At 36.2% G+C, this 15,620-nt stretch overlaps 1 protein-coding gene across 1 annotated transcript in view; it reads left to right on the top strand.

The window, feature by feature from the left end:
• LOC106059535 (calcium-activated chloride channel regulator 3A-1-like) overlaps positions 1-11,327 on the top strand; it is a 376,089-nt gene extending 364,762 nt beyond the window's left edge. The window contains exon 17 of the mRNA XM_056025932.1: positions 10,016-11,327. Coding sequence (XP_055881907.1) covers positions 10,016-10,566 — 551 coding nt within the window. The 3' untranslated portion in view covers positions 10,567-11,327. The remainder of the gene's footprint in view (positions 1-10,015) is intronic.
• Positions 11,328-15,620: the final 4,293 nt, after the last annotated feature.

Raw genomic sequence — 15,620 nt, 5'->3', positions numbered from 1 at the left:
TCTTAAGTTTGTTTTAGGGCTACAATACATACACTACGGTCTAAGTTGGTACCCAAGGAACATTCCTGCCTAGTTTTATCAAGATTGGTCAAGCGGTTTTGATGTCTATAAGTAACATACATACATACATACATACATACATACATACATACATACATACATACATACATACATACATACCCCTCACATTCTACTTTATAATATAGATATATATATATATATATATATATATATATTTATATTTATATCTGTGGCATTTTACGTCTCTAGAGACGACCTTTTCCCTTTGCCACTTCTTGTGTGACTAAAGAGGCCAATCCTTGATACACAGCTGCGATCGCAGGTTGGGCATATATAATCACCAGGCGCCGTTGCATTTTCACCCTTCTTTCTGCTTCTGTTGTGTATGACATCTGCAATCTGTGACCCTTCCTTTATGCTCTCTCTCCATGTGGATGTATCCAGTGCCACCTCTTCCTAGCTGCCAGTGTCGATTTTGAAGAGCTTCATGTCGCGTTTGCATACATCCGTATAACGTAAAAGTGGGCGACCAGCGGCTCTCCTGCCTTCTATTAGATCGCCATACAGAATGTCCTGTGGAAGCCGACCTACTGGCATTCTACGAACGTGGCCAAGCCAGCCGAGGCGTCTGCTGCTGATAACAGAGCGGATGTCATGGCACCCTGCTCATCGTAGCACTTCCTCATTGGTTATTTTATCTTGCCACCTTATTTTAAAGATCCGCCTTAGGCATCGGAGGGAAGACATTCAGCTTTTTTTCCTGCCATGAGTAGGTTGACCGTGTTTCACTTCCGTACAGCAAAGTGCTCAACACACAGATCCGGTAGAATAGGGTTTTAATACTGTTAGTCAGCAATATGTTGTCCCAGACTCTTTTCTGCAACCGTGACATGGTGGTCATTGTCTTGGCTATCCTGTTGTTTATGTCTTTATTCGTAGAGTGTTGTTGGATATGATGGAGCCAAGTTAACAAAAGTGATCAGCAATTTCTAGTGGTTGGCCATTAATGCTTACTTGAGGTGCATTGTTTATGTTTTGGACAAGTATCTTAGTCTTGCTTTGACTGATGTTTAAGCCGAACTTCTGGCAAGCAGCAGATAGTTTGTCAACCAGGGACTGTAGCTGAATATCAGAATCAGCCACAATAGCTGAATCATTAGCATACATGAGTTCCCTGATGAGTAGCTTCCTAACCTTTGTTTTTGCCCGCAGCCTTGATACATTAAATAGTTTTCCAGAGGTTCTTGTATGGAGAAACACACCTTCGTTTATGTCGTTGTACGCATAATGCAGTAGACAGGAGAAGAATATGCCAAACAGAGTAGGCGCGAGCACTCATCCCTGCTTGACACCACTGCAAACCTCAAAAGGTGCTGATTGGGCTCCATTGAATTTGACAGTACATTTAGTTTCCTCGTGAAAGCACTCAATGAACTTCAGTAGTTTGGGAGGGCAACCTATTTTCCTTATGAGTTTTAAAAGGCCACTTCTGCTGACCATGTCAAAGGCTTTAGTCAGATCAACAAAAACGATGTAAAGGGGTCTGTCTCTCTCTCTGAATTTCTCCTGCAGTCGTCGTAGAGAAGACATGTCTATAGTGGATCTACCACTCCTGAATTCACACTGAGACTCTGGGTAGACTCTAGAAGCTATCACTTGCAGCCTGGATAGTGCCACTCTAGCAAAGATTTTGCCCACTATACTGAGGAGAGAGATATCCCTATAATTGTTGCAGTCACTCCGATCCCCTTTGTTCTTGTATATTTTGACTATAGTTGCGTCACGCATGTCCTGTGGGACATGACGTGTTTCCCAACAGCGGCAGAGGAGAATATAGAGTTCAGGGAGCAGGAGTGATTCGTTGACTTTAACTACTTCCAGTGGAATACCATCATTCCCTGGAGATTTTCTATTTTTCTTGCAGTTAATTGCTTTTTTGAGGTCACTAAGGCTCGGAAGCTCATCTAGGCATTCCAGTACTGGAAGATCTGGTAGAGAAGCCAGGGCGACATCGTCTACTGTATTCTGTGTGGCATAGACATCGAGGTAGTGTTCTGTTCATCGTTCTAGCTGCTTGGTTTGATCTGTAATTTTTTCTCCAGATTTGGATAGAAGGGGGCAGGCTTAGACACTGTTGGACCCAGGGCCGCTTTAATGCCATCAAACAGAGCTTTGCTATTTCCTGAGTAGAGACTGTCTTGGACTCTGTTGCCTCTTTATTAGCACTTTTGAAGGCCTCCAAAGATTTTGGACTAGGCTTTGTCTTGTGAGCGAGGTGTGCAGATCGCTTTTTCTCGATGCAAGGTTCCATATATGCTAGATTCGCCTCAAACCAGTCTACATTTTTGTGTTTTTGAGGCCCAAAGGAGGGGATTGCCGAACTGTAGATAACATCTCTTAATTTCCCCTATTTGATAGAGATGTCTTCTTTATCACTTAACGAGGGTATTGAACTGGGAGGCCAATAATAGAATATGCATCCTCCGTTTGGGACCCCTCAACTCAAGAAAACACTAAGAAACTGGAACAGACACAAAATATAGCAGTGAGATTCATAACAAACGAATGTTCACATTTGACTAGAGTAACATCTTTAGTAAAATCACTAAATTTAGAAAGCCTCAGGACAGAAGACTCAAAGTAAAGTAGCAATTAGACATAAAACACTGAACCATAATCTTCAAATACAAAAACAAAATTTAATAAAATACTCTGAAAGACACAAAGATAAAGGCACATTCCTCGTCCCAAACACAAGTGTACAAATTTGTACTCCTTCTTCCCTAGTGCTATTAGAGCATGGAATGGGTTGCCTGAGCTAGCCAAGAAAACCAGTGACTTGGCAGAATTTAAGTCATTGGTTAATATGTATGACTAAATGCATGACGCGTAGGACGTAATCATCTTCTTTTTTGAAGTAACGTCTGTATTATATAAGATTAAGAAGAAAGCTCATTATTCATCCTATTTAAAAGGGACCTTTTGAATAATGTTGTACTTGAAAAATATTTTAATATGAATTTATAGCAAATACATTGCAAATAAAACCGATTTTTTCCTTGAAAAGATATTTAGATTTAGGCTTTGAGGATCGCCGCGAAAAAAAAATTATTCGATAAATAATATTCAATAAAATTCAAGCATAAATTGTGCATAAATATCAGATTGAGTAAAGGTTGGAAAAAGGCGACTAGGAAAATACTATTGAAGTTTAGAATTCATCTCAATCGTGACTCTTATATTAAAAAGTTTCGTTTGAATTCTAACTTTTCCAAAGTCTTTCTTCAAATAATTATGATAAATTCATGTGAAATTACATAAACTCTGTCTGGAAAGGGGACGGGCGGTAGAATGAAAACGATTAATCCTTGCTCCTTTTTGTAATTTCTGCTAATGATTGCATTTGGCATTAAAGAAAAGGGGTGGGGCGACTCGATATAAGAATTTAATTTATAACATTTATAAATTATATTAATGACAGATTCTTTTAAATTTTGTAATTTCTTAATTATAATACAAAAAGAAAAAGTATTGGTTTGTCCGATGGAGGAAAGGCGATTGCATGTATCGCCCCTCCCACATGGTACAACCCTTTTTCATTTTATATTTACTAATAAAAAAAAATTGAGATTAGATTGTGGTGCGACATAATATAAAATGGGTTCACATATCAACACGTAGATTATTTTATATAGATATTCAACTAATTGTGTTCCCAAACTGTGATTTCTCCATAAAAGTAGGACCGCCCCCCCCACTCAAAGGGTTTAGATGGAAAGGACAGTAGAGTTATTCGCCCCCCCCCCCACCAATTCGGCCAACAGGGGAGCGACATAATATAAAGATCTGTTAAAATATCAACAACAAGTTTTAATCATATACATATTTAATTATTCTGTTAGCAAGCTGTGATTTCTACAAATAAATTGGACCGCCCCCTCCCACTCAAAAGTTTATGGGTGAGGCGGGATTGATGCCATCACCCCCTCCCAATCCCACCAAATCGGCCAACATACTAGAGGGGGCGGCGAAATAATCTAAAAATAGGTTGAAATATAAATAATTAGTATATATTTTTAACATAAGTAATAAATTCGTATACAAATTCTATACTAAAATTCGTCCGCCCCCCCCCAAAGGGGGCGGGGGGTCGGTCGAGTGAGGGGGGGGGCGATCGTCCCTACCGCCCACCCCCTAGTTCCGCCACTGTATCCTTATATATTAACAGAAAGTAAGGCGTATGTTTGTATGAGTGTATGTCCTTCATAGTAATCAAAACGTATGACCTATCTTGATAAAACTTGCCATAAATATTCCTTAGAGTTTGCGTTTACGTTTTTGACTGTGGTTAGCAGGTCATCGTGGGGTCCAATTGCTGTGTTAATCCTGTTTATAATCTCTTCATTGTGATGCGCTATTTGTAAGTGACACCTAGGATTCAACTATATCTTTATAACTATAAGTTCATTGAATTTTCTGTAGAGGATCATTCCTATCGGTAAGCTTTCTATGGCATCTTTGCTTAGGAGTAATCTTAATTTCTCTATGTGGGCATTAGTCAGACTTGTCCAAGTCATTGCACTAGTGTATACTTTAGGTATTGGCTAAGTGTGAAACTTCGTGGCTTAAGTCATGATTTTAAAGGAGATGAAGTGATGTTTGCTACCCATCTGGTAGCAAACATCACATATGAAAGCTGTTTATGTTTAGGCTATATATTCAAGTATGCTGATCAATTCTTATTGCTATAAGCTAGTAAAAGAGTTCATCCATCCATCTCGAAGTATTTCTATTGTTAGCAGGTCAGGAGGCACTAGACCTTTTTCTGCTAAACAGATTGTATTTAACCGGTAGGTTGGTGGTAACTCTACCGTGTGGGTCCGATCTGTGCACTCCGGTCTGCGACCAAAGGGCGGCCTTCGCCTGGGCGATCAGACAGCACAATTAAACTAAACTAGCTAACTAAAAGGAAAACAGCCAACTAAAATTTATGAAATAAACTATATACACTTTATTTACATTGACACAAAAAAAACAGTAATAAAACAAATATACCCACTACAAAACAATAAACCACTCAAATAACCTAAATTACCCCAACACTAAACAGTAAGCTACTAGCGGCAGAAAAGCAGAACTACAGCAGACAGGCAGAACAGGAATTATAGCAGGCAGTCCACACAGAGAACGTCCACACTGGAACAACACTAAAAATAACTTTCTAACTCACTGCTTGGTCACACAGACCAGCTAATCAAGCACTGACCAGCGGTCAACACCGGAAAAAGGGACAAGACACTACATCATCCATTCTATTTATAGAGCCAGGTCATGACTCGTACAAACTAACTTCTAAAGTAAAAGAGCTGGCGGGAGACAGGCATGCACTCAGCACTAGCCTATAAAAGTAATTAAAATAAAATATACAAAATAGATAAAAATAGCTCAAACAGCGCCAGCTCACATTCACCCCCGCTCAAAACTTTTGCGTCCCCGCAAAACAATAATACTACAAAATTACAGTGCTATCACAATACACAACTTCAACATCTACATCAAGTTATAAAACCCATAAAACAATACCACTATCCATATCAGACAACCTAACTCTCATGACTACCTACTCATGCACACTCTGAAAAATGCCATGTTGCCACACATGCAACAGGACACAATTATTCTGCCAATAAAATACTAAAGTGAGAATAGTTACATTAATGCATAAATCAAAGACATAGCAAGATAAAAGAATACAGTGCATCAAAATATAGATATAGAAATAAAAAATATTATATACATTATATTTTACATACATATATTCAAAGAATATTCAATTGACATCAGACATAGACAATGCAAAACATGTCTGGTCAGCAAATCTCAGTACAAGTATGCCACCTAGGCTAAGGGGAAACAAAACCACACAGGTTTGAAGGGGAAATGAAACCACACAGGCTTAAAGGGAATTGAAACCACAAAGGTTTGGCAGACCTAGTCACACAGACTTATCAAAACTACTCAGATTTCTACAAGGTCACACAGACCAACACAGAACTACAGCCACAGGCTCAAAAACATTCTCGGCAAACATAATGCATAAATATTATCAGTAGCAAATTTAGAAATAAAAACTCAAATGAAAAAAAAATACATCAAAGACATAGCAATATACACACAAAAAAGTCTAAGTAATAACAATAACTAAGAAAATGATAGAAATTTAAGGACTTTCGACTCCACGCAGTTTCGAATAAATGTTTGAGCTAGGCTCTCAATATTTTCCAGTTTGTCTTTTGTACCGGTACATGCAGTGGTTAAGGCCTTTAGAGACGCCCATGTGCCAAATGAATCTGAACATACTTCTGGGATTACAGATAAATTTTTGCACGGCTGTATTAGAATTGGGCATTCTACGTCCACAAGGTTAACGTCCACAGAGTCAGGTGCAAGACTGCCTTCTTGGTCAGAGTCGGTAACTTGATTTTCTGAGGTTACGGTATTTAACATATCTTCATCTCCAGTGGAATCGACTGCATTCACCATCGGTATGACCTTGGGTTCCACTGTTGGTAACGTCACTGTCTTGACAATGAAAACCGTAGATGGTTGTGATCGACTCTCTTCTGGTTGTTTAGGGGCAACCTGGATTATGTCAATGTTATCTTTGGGACAACTACTGGTCAGATAACTCCAGCTTCCGCAATTTTTACAACCTAAAGGTCGCTGAGCAGAGTGAGACTGACCCTTAATTTGCCTACGTGTCTTCTGGGACTTGCAGTCTCTGGCTAGATGGCCTGGCATACCACAGGAGTAGCACCTCCTGGATTTTATCAGTGGTCTCCGGGTGCGAATACCACCAGACTTGAAACGCGATGACAATTTGGTTGTCAATTGATCCACTCTGTGGGATAAATTGGCCAACTGTTGACAAACACTGTTGCTGATGTGGACCCCTTCTTCAGTCCACCTCATGGCTGTCTCTCTCAGGGAAACAAAAGACGTTTCGGGGTGCTCCCAGAGCTTTTCCCGCAGAAGGCGCCTTAGCAAATCATCACTTAGGTGGTTCACAAAGTGTTCTCTGAGAATTACATCCTCCTGCACCAACACTTGCTTGGATTGCAGCTTGCCTGTTAGTGCAACATATGCAGCTTGCAGACGAATGGAATAGGAGTGCACCATTTCTCCGGGTTGCTGACGTACTCCTATGAATTCCTCCATTACTATGGAGATGTTTCTTCTGTCTCCATACTCAGACCGAAGAATATTGATAATCTCTTCTGGCCTGTCCCAGGACACTCGAGGATGACACCTCAGTTCATCTTTCACTGCATCTCCCAAGTGCGCATAGAGTAAGTCACACTTGTACTCTGGTCGTTGGAGATGTTGAAGTCGCCAACACCTCTCAATGCTTTGGAGGAAAGCCTCCAATTCTCCAACTGGGCCGTCTCCATTAAACTTCCGCAGTGTTGCATCAGCACGAGGCACCATGATTACTGTCGTAGACTGCTGCATGCTTCCAGCTGCTACTGCTCCCTAACAATGCTGACCTAGTCCCCTAACACTAGTAGCCTCTACTGACCTAAAAAGACCAACCTAATACCCATATCTAAAAATATTATACAATTCTAAATGCCCAAACCGACAAGCTCCTAAACACACCCTATAAAAACTCACTTCTAAGCCTTACATCTTAACTACCAAAAAAAAACAACTCATTACTGATCATAATGAAGACCACTACACAAAACAAAACCCAAACAACAAACTAGACTATCCATATCCTAAATACTTCCTATCAACCTACAACAAAATGAACTCTCTAACACTACTTCCTACGAATGCCAAACCTAAAACTAATGCTACCCTATTCAATCCTAACACAAGCCCTAAAGAAGCCTAACAAAAACCTAAAAGAAACCTAACAACAACCTAATCTCAAAAAACAAGGTGCGTCTAATCACTCAAGCACAGATCCCACTTCTGACACCAGTTTTCTGTTAGCAGGTCAGGAGGCACTAGACCTTTTTCTGCTAAACAGATTGTATTTAACCGGTAGGTTGGTGGTAACTCTACCGTGTGGGTCCGATCTGTGCACTCCGGTCTGCGACCAAAGGGCGGCCTTCGCCTGAGCGATCAGACAGCACAATTAAACTAAACTAGCTAACTAAAAGGAAAACAGCCAACTAAAATTTATGAAATAAACTATATACACTTTATTTACATTGACACAAAAAACAGTAATAAAACAAATATACCCACTACAAAACAATAAACCACTCAAATAACCTAAATTACCCCAACACTAAACAGTAAGCTACTAGCGGCAGAAAAGCAGAACTACAGCAGACAGGCAGAACAGGAATTATAGCAGGCAGTCCACACAGAGAACGTCCACACTGGAACAACACTAACAATAACTTTCTAACTCACTGCTTGGTCACACAGACCAGCTAATCAATCACTGACCAGCGGTCAACACCGGAAAAAGGGACAAGACACTACATCATCCATTCTATTTATAGAGCCAGGTCATGACTCGTACAAACTAACTTCTAAAGTAAAAGAGCTGGCGGGAGACAGGCATGCACTCAGCACTAGCCTATAAAATTAATTAAAATAAAATATACAAAATAGATAAAAATAGCTCAAACAGCGCCAGCTCACACTATGACGACCTGTACAAGAATTTTTCACATACAGTAGAAAAAGCACTAAAAAAACTGTAATTTTGCTTGCGTATGGGCATTGTGTGCAACATTGTTGGCAAACACATACATATTGTTTTTGTTTGTAGCCTTGCTACATTATGTAACTGAAGATTGACAGCTGTATAAGAGGAAGTACAAGCATGACAGCTGTATAAGAGGAAGTACAAGCATGACAGCTGTATAAGAGGGAGTACAAGCATGACAGCTGTATAAGAGGAAGTACAAGCATGACAGCTGTATAAGAGGAAGTACAAGCATGACAGCTGTATAAGAGGGAGTACAAGCATAACAGCTGTATAAGAGGAAGTACAAGCATGACAGCTGTATAAGAGGAAGTACAAGCATAACAGCTGTATAAGAGGAAGTACAAGCATGACAGCTGTATAAGAGGAATTACAAGCATGACAGCTGTATAAGAGGAAGTACAAGCATGACAGCTGTATAAGAGGAAGTACAAGCATAACAGCTGTATAAGAGGAAGTACAAGCATGACAGCTGTATAAGAGGAAGTACAAGCATGACAGCTGTATAAGAGGAAGTACAAGCATGACAGCTGTATAAGAGGAAGTACAAGCATAACAGCTGTATAAGAGGAAGTACAAGCATGACAGCTGTATAAGAGGAAGTACAAGCATGACAGCTGTATAAGAGGAAGTACAAGCATGACAGCTGTATAAGAGGAAGTACAAGCATGACAGCTGTATAAGAGGAAGTACAAGCATGAGTCTTATCCAACGTTAGCCAGCCTAAAGATGCTTTTACCATTATTTCTATCTTTGATGTTTAATATTGAAATTATATGAGCATGTTTGAAATCGTAAAGAACCGTTTCTTCTTTACAAAAACGTCATAGTAGCTCTTGGTCCTTTTTTGTTTTTTTTTTAACCCCTAAATAATATTCACTGTTCTATTATGTGCAATATGTGATTTATTCCTAAATATTTTTTATCGTAGCTGTTGACGCATCGTCTTGGGAATGTTCAGCTGTTCTCACATAGAAGGTTGGTTTTTGTACGGGGTTCCGCACAATAGCCAAATATTTCTCAGCATCTGTTGTCCGCTTAATATAGAAAAAATTCCCACTTGCCCACAACACCATCCACCAATTTTTGCCTTTATTTCATTCTAGATTATTAATCCAAAGTCATTTACACTACATATATTTAAATTATTGAGTAACCTAATCATGCAACTCTGAAAATAAAACAGCATGTATAGAATTGTAGAATTCAAGATTTAATTGATTATTATTTAAGACTTTTTTTTTTTACTTTCTTTGGTTTCAGCCTCGCAGTACTTTATTCATATGTCGAATGATTTTGAGAAGCTTTTGACTGATTACAAATCAACATCTTTGCTACAAAATAAACATATTATCAGAGGAAGTCTGAATTCACCAAAGGCTTCTGGAACTGTAGAAGAATTGATTGTTACACTCAATGAGACTGCTATAAAGGACAACTTCACACTTTTTATGAATATTCATGCCATGGACGAGAACGGAAATAAGGGGGATGCTTCTAATATCATTTCAATTTCGTTTGCTAATGAAACCGCAGTCTTGCGCAGAAATGTAGAGAAACCGTTATCTCCTATGATCTATTTGGCAGTCTGTTTGCCCCTTGCACTAGTTGGCATCATCATTTTGATTGTTGCCATTTCACTAATGGTTTCTCGGGCTAAAAAAAGCAAGTCCGAAGATTTTGAACAAGCTGAACAATGCACAACTCACTCTGTCCATTCTCTAGATATTGAAAATATGAACTATATGTTTGATGGTGAGTACAGAAAAAGACTGCCCGAAGAAATGGACACATGGAGCCGTGGAAGTATCTAGAACATGTTTTAAGTTGAACATAACATGGAGTCTCTTTCAAAGCAATAGCGTAAATTAGACAATATCTTCGTAGGTATAGCTTGTAGTAGTGTTTAAATAAAGTATACTATAGATAAAATAAGTGCTAATTTGTAGTAAGATATTTTTCAAAATATTATAATCATACTTTTAATAACCTTAGATTGAGTAAGAGAACCTTTTGGTGACAATACATATCTACCTAGGTAGCGTGGAATAAAAAGATGAATACAAAATTCTAATCTATTCAGGATCTTTTTTACTATGTATATATATTATAGATCGAAATTAAAATAACAGAAATGCCACAACCTTTAGAATAGACGCATTGATGAATTCCTGCAAATATCTCTAATATATCCACACAAAAATAGGAGAACTCATTCTTTTATTCATTCATGCATTCATTTGGAAACTTGCACAGTTTTGGAATTTAATATCTGCAAATGAATGTTTTTTTACAAAGCTTATAAAAAACTCTCTCTGTCTGTCTGCATAGTACAGATTTTGAACAAATTATTTCTCCCACTTCCCATTCTCGGATCAAGTGAAGACTCTGCACAATTGTATATTGTTCCTAACAAAACAAGAATCATTTAAAAAATAAATTAGTCGTAATTAATTAACTTTGTTTGATGTCAAAAAGGGGAAATAAATCTAACAGTATTGAGATGTATAGATCTAAGTATGGATTTCTTCCGCTTAGATAAGCTTTGTTAAAATAAAAGTTTAAGTTTTTTTTATATTTTGTTTGTTTTCATCTTTTAATCTTTCCCACTTTTTCAAATCTTGAATACATTCGTCAGTGTGTTATCGATCTTAAAACGTTTCTTTTCTGCTGTTCAAAGGCGCGTCAAATCAGTTTTAAACAGAGGGAACAAAATGTAGAGTGAGGGGAGGCTATGGACACATTTATTACAAGACATTAAAACTACCCAATTTTGTCAACATCACACACAATAAACTCGTGTTCTGACATTGGTAGTTTTCTTCAACTATAGAATAGGAAGGGTAAGAATGGCACTAAGATGCTAACAAATACTAAGAGTCATACCACATAATTAGATATTGAAAGACTTATATGCTTCCACAAAATATATTTCAGAAGATTAAAGTGGTATGTGAAGTGTGTGACTTTGTACCAGTTGTGGACCTATGAAAAAAAAGAAGATAATTACGTCCTACGCGTAAAGCCTATTAACCAATGCTCTATTTTTTGTCTGTTCCAGTTTCTTAATGTTTTCTTGAGTTTAGGGATTTTCGAATTTCACTATACGGGCCACATTTTAACGATCAGCCTAACATACCTTTTTAGCCCGTACTTTTTCTTTAAAAAATGTCTTTTATTTCGATAGTGCAGGGACGTGTATAAGACTTAGGATAGAAAGGAAGAGAAAATAAAAGCATATATGATCAAATATAAAAAAAAGAGCTGAATTAAACATTAAATATTTTATCGAAAGAAAGCAAATAAAAAAGTATTAGGAAAAATTGGAATTAGCAGCTATTTCCCATTTAGGGAAAAAATAAATATGCTTTAAAAACAGACGAAGTCTGTTTGTTGTGCTAAAAATTTAGGGAAATTCCAAAAATTAAATACAAAGGCTTAATTGAATGCTTACATTTTGTTCGCGAATTGTTGCGTTCAGACTGCGAATTTATCAAACAGTATTTAAGCATGTAACCATGGAACTATACTAAAGGAACGCTGACTTCAAAACAGGTCTTTGCGCATCCTGTCTGCGCATCATGTCTGCGCATCCTGCACTGTATGTAAAAAAAAATACAGAGACAAAGAAGGATTGTACGCCTCGAACGCGCGAGATTTACCCGTGTTGATTAGAACATGTTTTTTAATCTCTTTATAAACAGATTCTTAAAAACTTTATCCATTTTTAGACAATCTGTTATGGTAGATATATTTTTTTAGAGTAAAAGATCATCACAAAATTAGTTTATTCCTCAGGGATTCCAACGTTGGTTTTTTTCTACCAGATCTGGTGCATTTTTATGTGCTACTTGCAGATGAGCCTACCGTTCCGCATTAAGCGGAACCGTCCCACTAAAACATAAAAAAATAAATTAAAACTCACATGTTACGCCGTACCTCATTGGCACTTTTATTTTGTTCCGCAAAGTCCCAATTCCGACAAAATAAATCGTCATTATTTATTTTTTTTATTAATATAATAAAAAAATATTCAATACAAAATTCATTTATTGTTTACAATTCGTCTTATTATGGCCTACATTTTGTTAAGCTAAGCGCTAATGCTTCGTTTATTCAATGACAAGGGTCATTTATAATCATGTCAAAACATTTTCCGATATGTCTCTATCACTTTGATTTCTAAGAAAAGAATAGAATTTAATTGAATAAGGACAAGACTATGACTATTCTAGACTATGTCTAAATTCTAGTACGGACTTATTTGAAAGCTTTGTCTTGAATGTAGATCCAAATCTACTGCCTATTTGATGTTCTAGGTCTAGATCTAGATTCACGCTGTAGTCTTGACTTCAATATTGATCTAGATCTATCTATACATTTAAATCTATTCTAGATTAGATTTACATCTAAATCTACACGAGATCCAGTAACTAGTAAATTTAGGTTGAATCTAGATATTAGATTATTATCTAGATCTAGATTATATTTAGAAAATAATCTATAGTGGATCTAGAATCCTAAAGTGTCTAAAATATATATTTTTTTAATTATTATATGTCTGTATTGATATTCTAGATCTATTTCTGTAATTTGTAATGTAGATATAGATTCTAGATCTAGCCAATAATGACTACGTTAGATATAGATGTATATGTAAAAGGATTTTTTTAAAACTATTAGGCCTAATTGCGGTAGTCAAACTGAAAACTCATCATTTAGATTTAAGCATTTATGGGACATAATTATGATGCTTATATTACAAAAATATATATATATTACATTTTTTTCCATTTGTTTCTAATTCATGATATATATATATATATATAGTATTTGAAGTTTTAATTTTTGCGCGCAACGTGGTCAATAAGCGGAAACACGTATGCCTTAATTGTGCCGATGTGCCAAAAAGTCAAAACTCAAACTCAACTTGTGCATTTCTCACTCGCGTAATTATTTTTTTGTCGACAGCGCTATATCTTTCTAACCAAAAAAAAAAAAACAAAACAGAGAAGTGTTTATAAATTAAATACCTTCCTTCTTAAAAAGATAATTACGTCCTACATGTATCCATGTAGGCCTTTAAGTTTAGTATATGATTATGTGTGTGTTTACTTTTCTAGATTAAAAAAATGGTAGAAAAGCCCTTTAAACGGTGACTGAAAATGACAAAGGCATAAGATCTAGAGCTAGGTTCCTCACATTAAGTGTAGCCTACATTTAAATATATATATAATTGAATGTAAGCAATATGTATGTAACTATGTATGTATGTCTTCGATAGAAATTAAAAACAGTTGACCAATATTGATGAAACTTAGGATAAACGCTCCTTAGATACTAGCTGTAAACCTAAAATATGTTAAGTAGCCCTACCATAAAGTAAAGATCCTAAAAATAATATAAAAATTTGCCCAACTCTGTCGACATAATACTGGATGAATGAATGATCTGCTTCATAATATCGCACGCAGCTTACATGAGCAGCATGGAGATACAAATCAAATAAGCATGAAAGGCCAAAAACAAACAAAATATTAAAGGCGTATTATTGAACATGTTAGCCATTAATAAACTAATTAAACTAATAAACTAATAATAATCTAATTAATAAACTAATTAATATACAGTACAACAATTATGACACCTTTCCCTAGATTAGTAAATAGCTCATCGTTTTCATCTTTCTGATTGGCCAAGGCTAGATCTATTCACTCTAATCTTCAAAAAGATCACATTTTATGAATATAAGAAAACAAAAACATAAACATAAATATATAAAAACATAACAAAAACATATATATATATATATATATATATATATATATATATATATATATATATATATATATATAAATATATATATATATATATATATGTATATATATATACATATATGTATGGTTTCATTCAGTTGCAAAGCGACTATTTCAATGACAAGAGTTGCATGAATGGGCATTGGCAATGGTCTGACGATGTCGCTTACACAGCAGTTCCCGTCTCTCCACGTACGTAGCTGATGTATCCTAAGGAATGGCAAGTGCCGATACAATTTGGAATCAGCAATTATTATTGGATGTCTAGTGTGACAAATGCGTGTATGCTATTTCACTATGTTGATAAAGTTGCTCTACGTTGACCCTAACCCTACATTTTCGCTTCTTCTAATGGAACAGGTCGCATTATTGTTTTACTCAAGATCATAACATTGGTTTACTCGCCATTGAAGTAAAATAAAATAGAAATTCACTTGAGAGTTAACGCGCCTTTCAAGAAATGATAGCATACGCCTTGACCTATATATAGGTCTGTGATCTAGACTGAACATGGACATCTTTTAACGCTACAAAAAATGTGAAAATTTTCAACAAAAAAAAAAAAGGTGAAACAAGGCGTTGTTTTGTAATGTAGTTATAGGAAGTAATTTTTTTTTCAATCCTAACCTATGTAACATAAATGTTTAGATCTAAATCTAGTAATTGAACATCGAAAAGCACTCTCGTCTCATAATTATTATTTTGCATTTTAGATAAAGGTAATCAATCTATTTTAACGTACATAAAATGATTAAAATCAACAGAGTTGAAATATTTCGATCTAGGATTTTTTAAACATTATCTCAATGGAAACTAACAGGAAATGGCTTTATTTCATAGATTTGCGTGAATATATAGTTTTGTGATTAATAGCCCAATCTATTTAAAATCCGTAAAATGGTATTGCATTATTTCTAAACTTTGAAAACTAAAGATTATTACTTTTCTAAGAAAGAAAAGAGCGATGTTCCTAGATTCGGGGAGACTTCACTTACAGCAATGAAAAATATAGGTCTGTGATCTGATCATTATTGGATAAGAATTTGTTTCCG

Source organism: Biomphalaria glabrata, chromosome 4 (genome assembly GCF_947242115.1).
Source record: "Biomphalaria glabrata chromosome 4, xgBioGlab47.1, whole genome shotgun sequence".
NCBI classification, from domain to species: domain Eukaryota; kingdom Metazoa; phylum Mollusca; class Gastropoda; family Planorbidae; genus Biomphalaria; species Biomphalaria glabrata.
The sequence above is the reverse complement of the archived record's forward strand: the minus strand, read 5'-3'. Positions and strand labels throughout refer to the sequence as shown.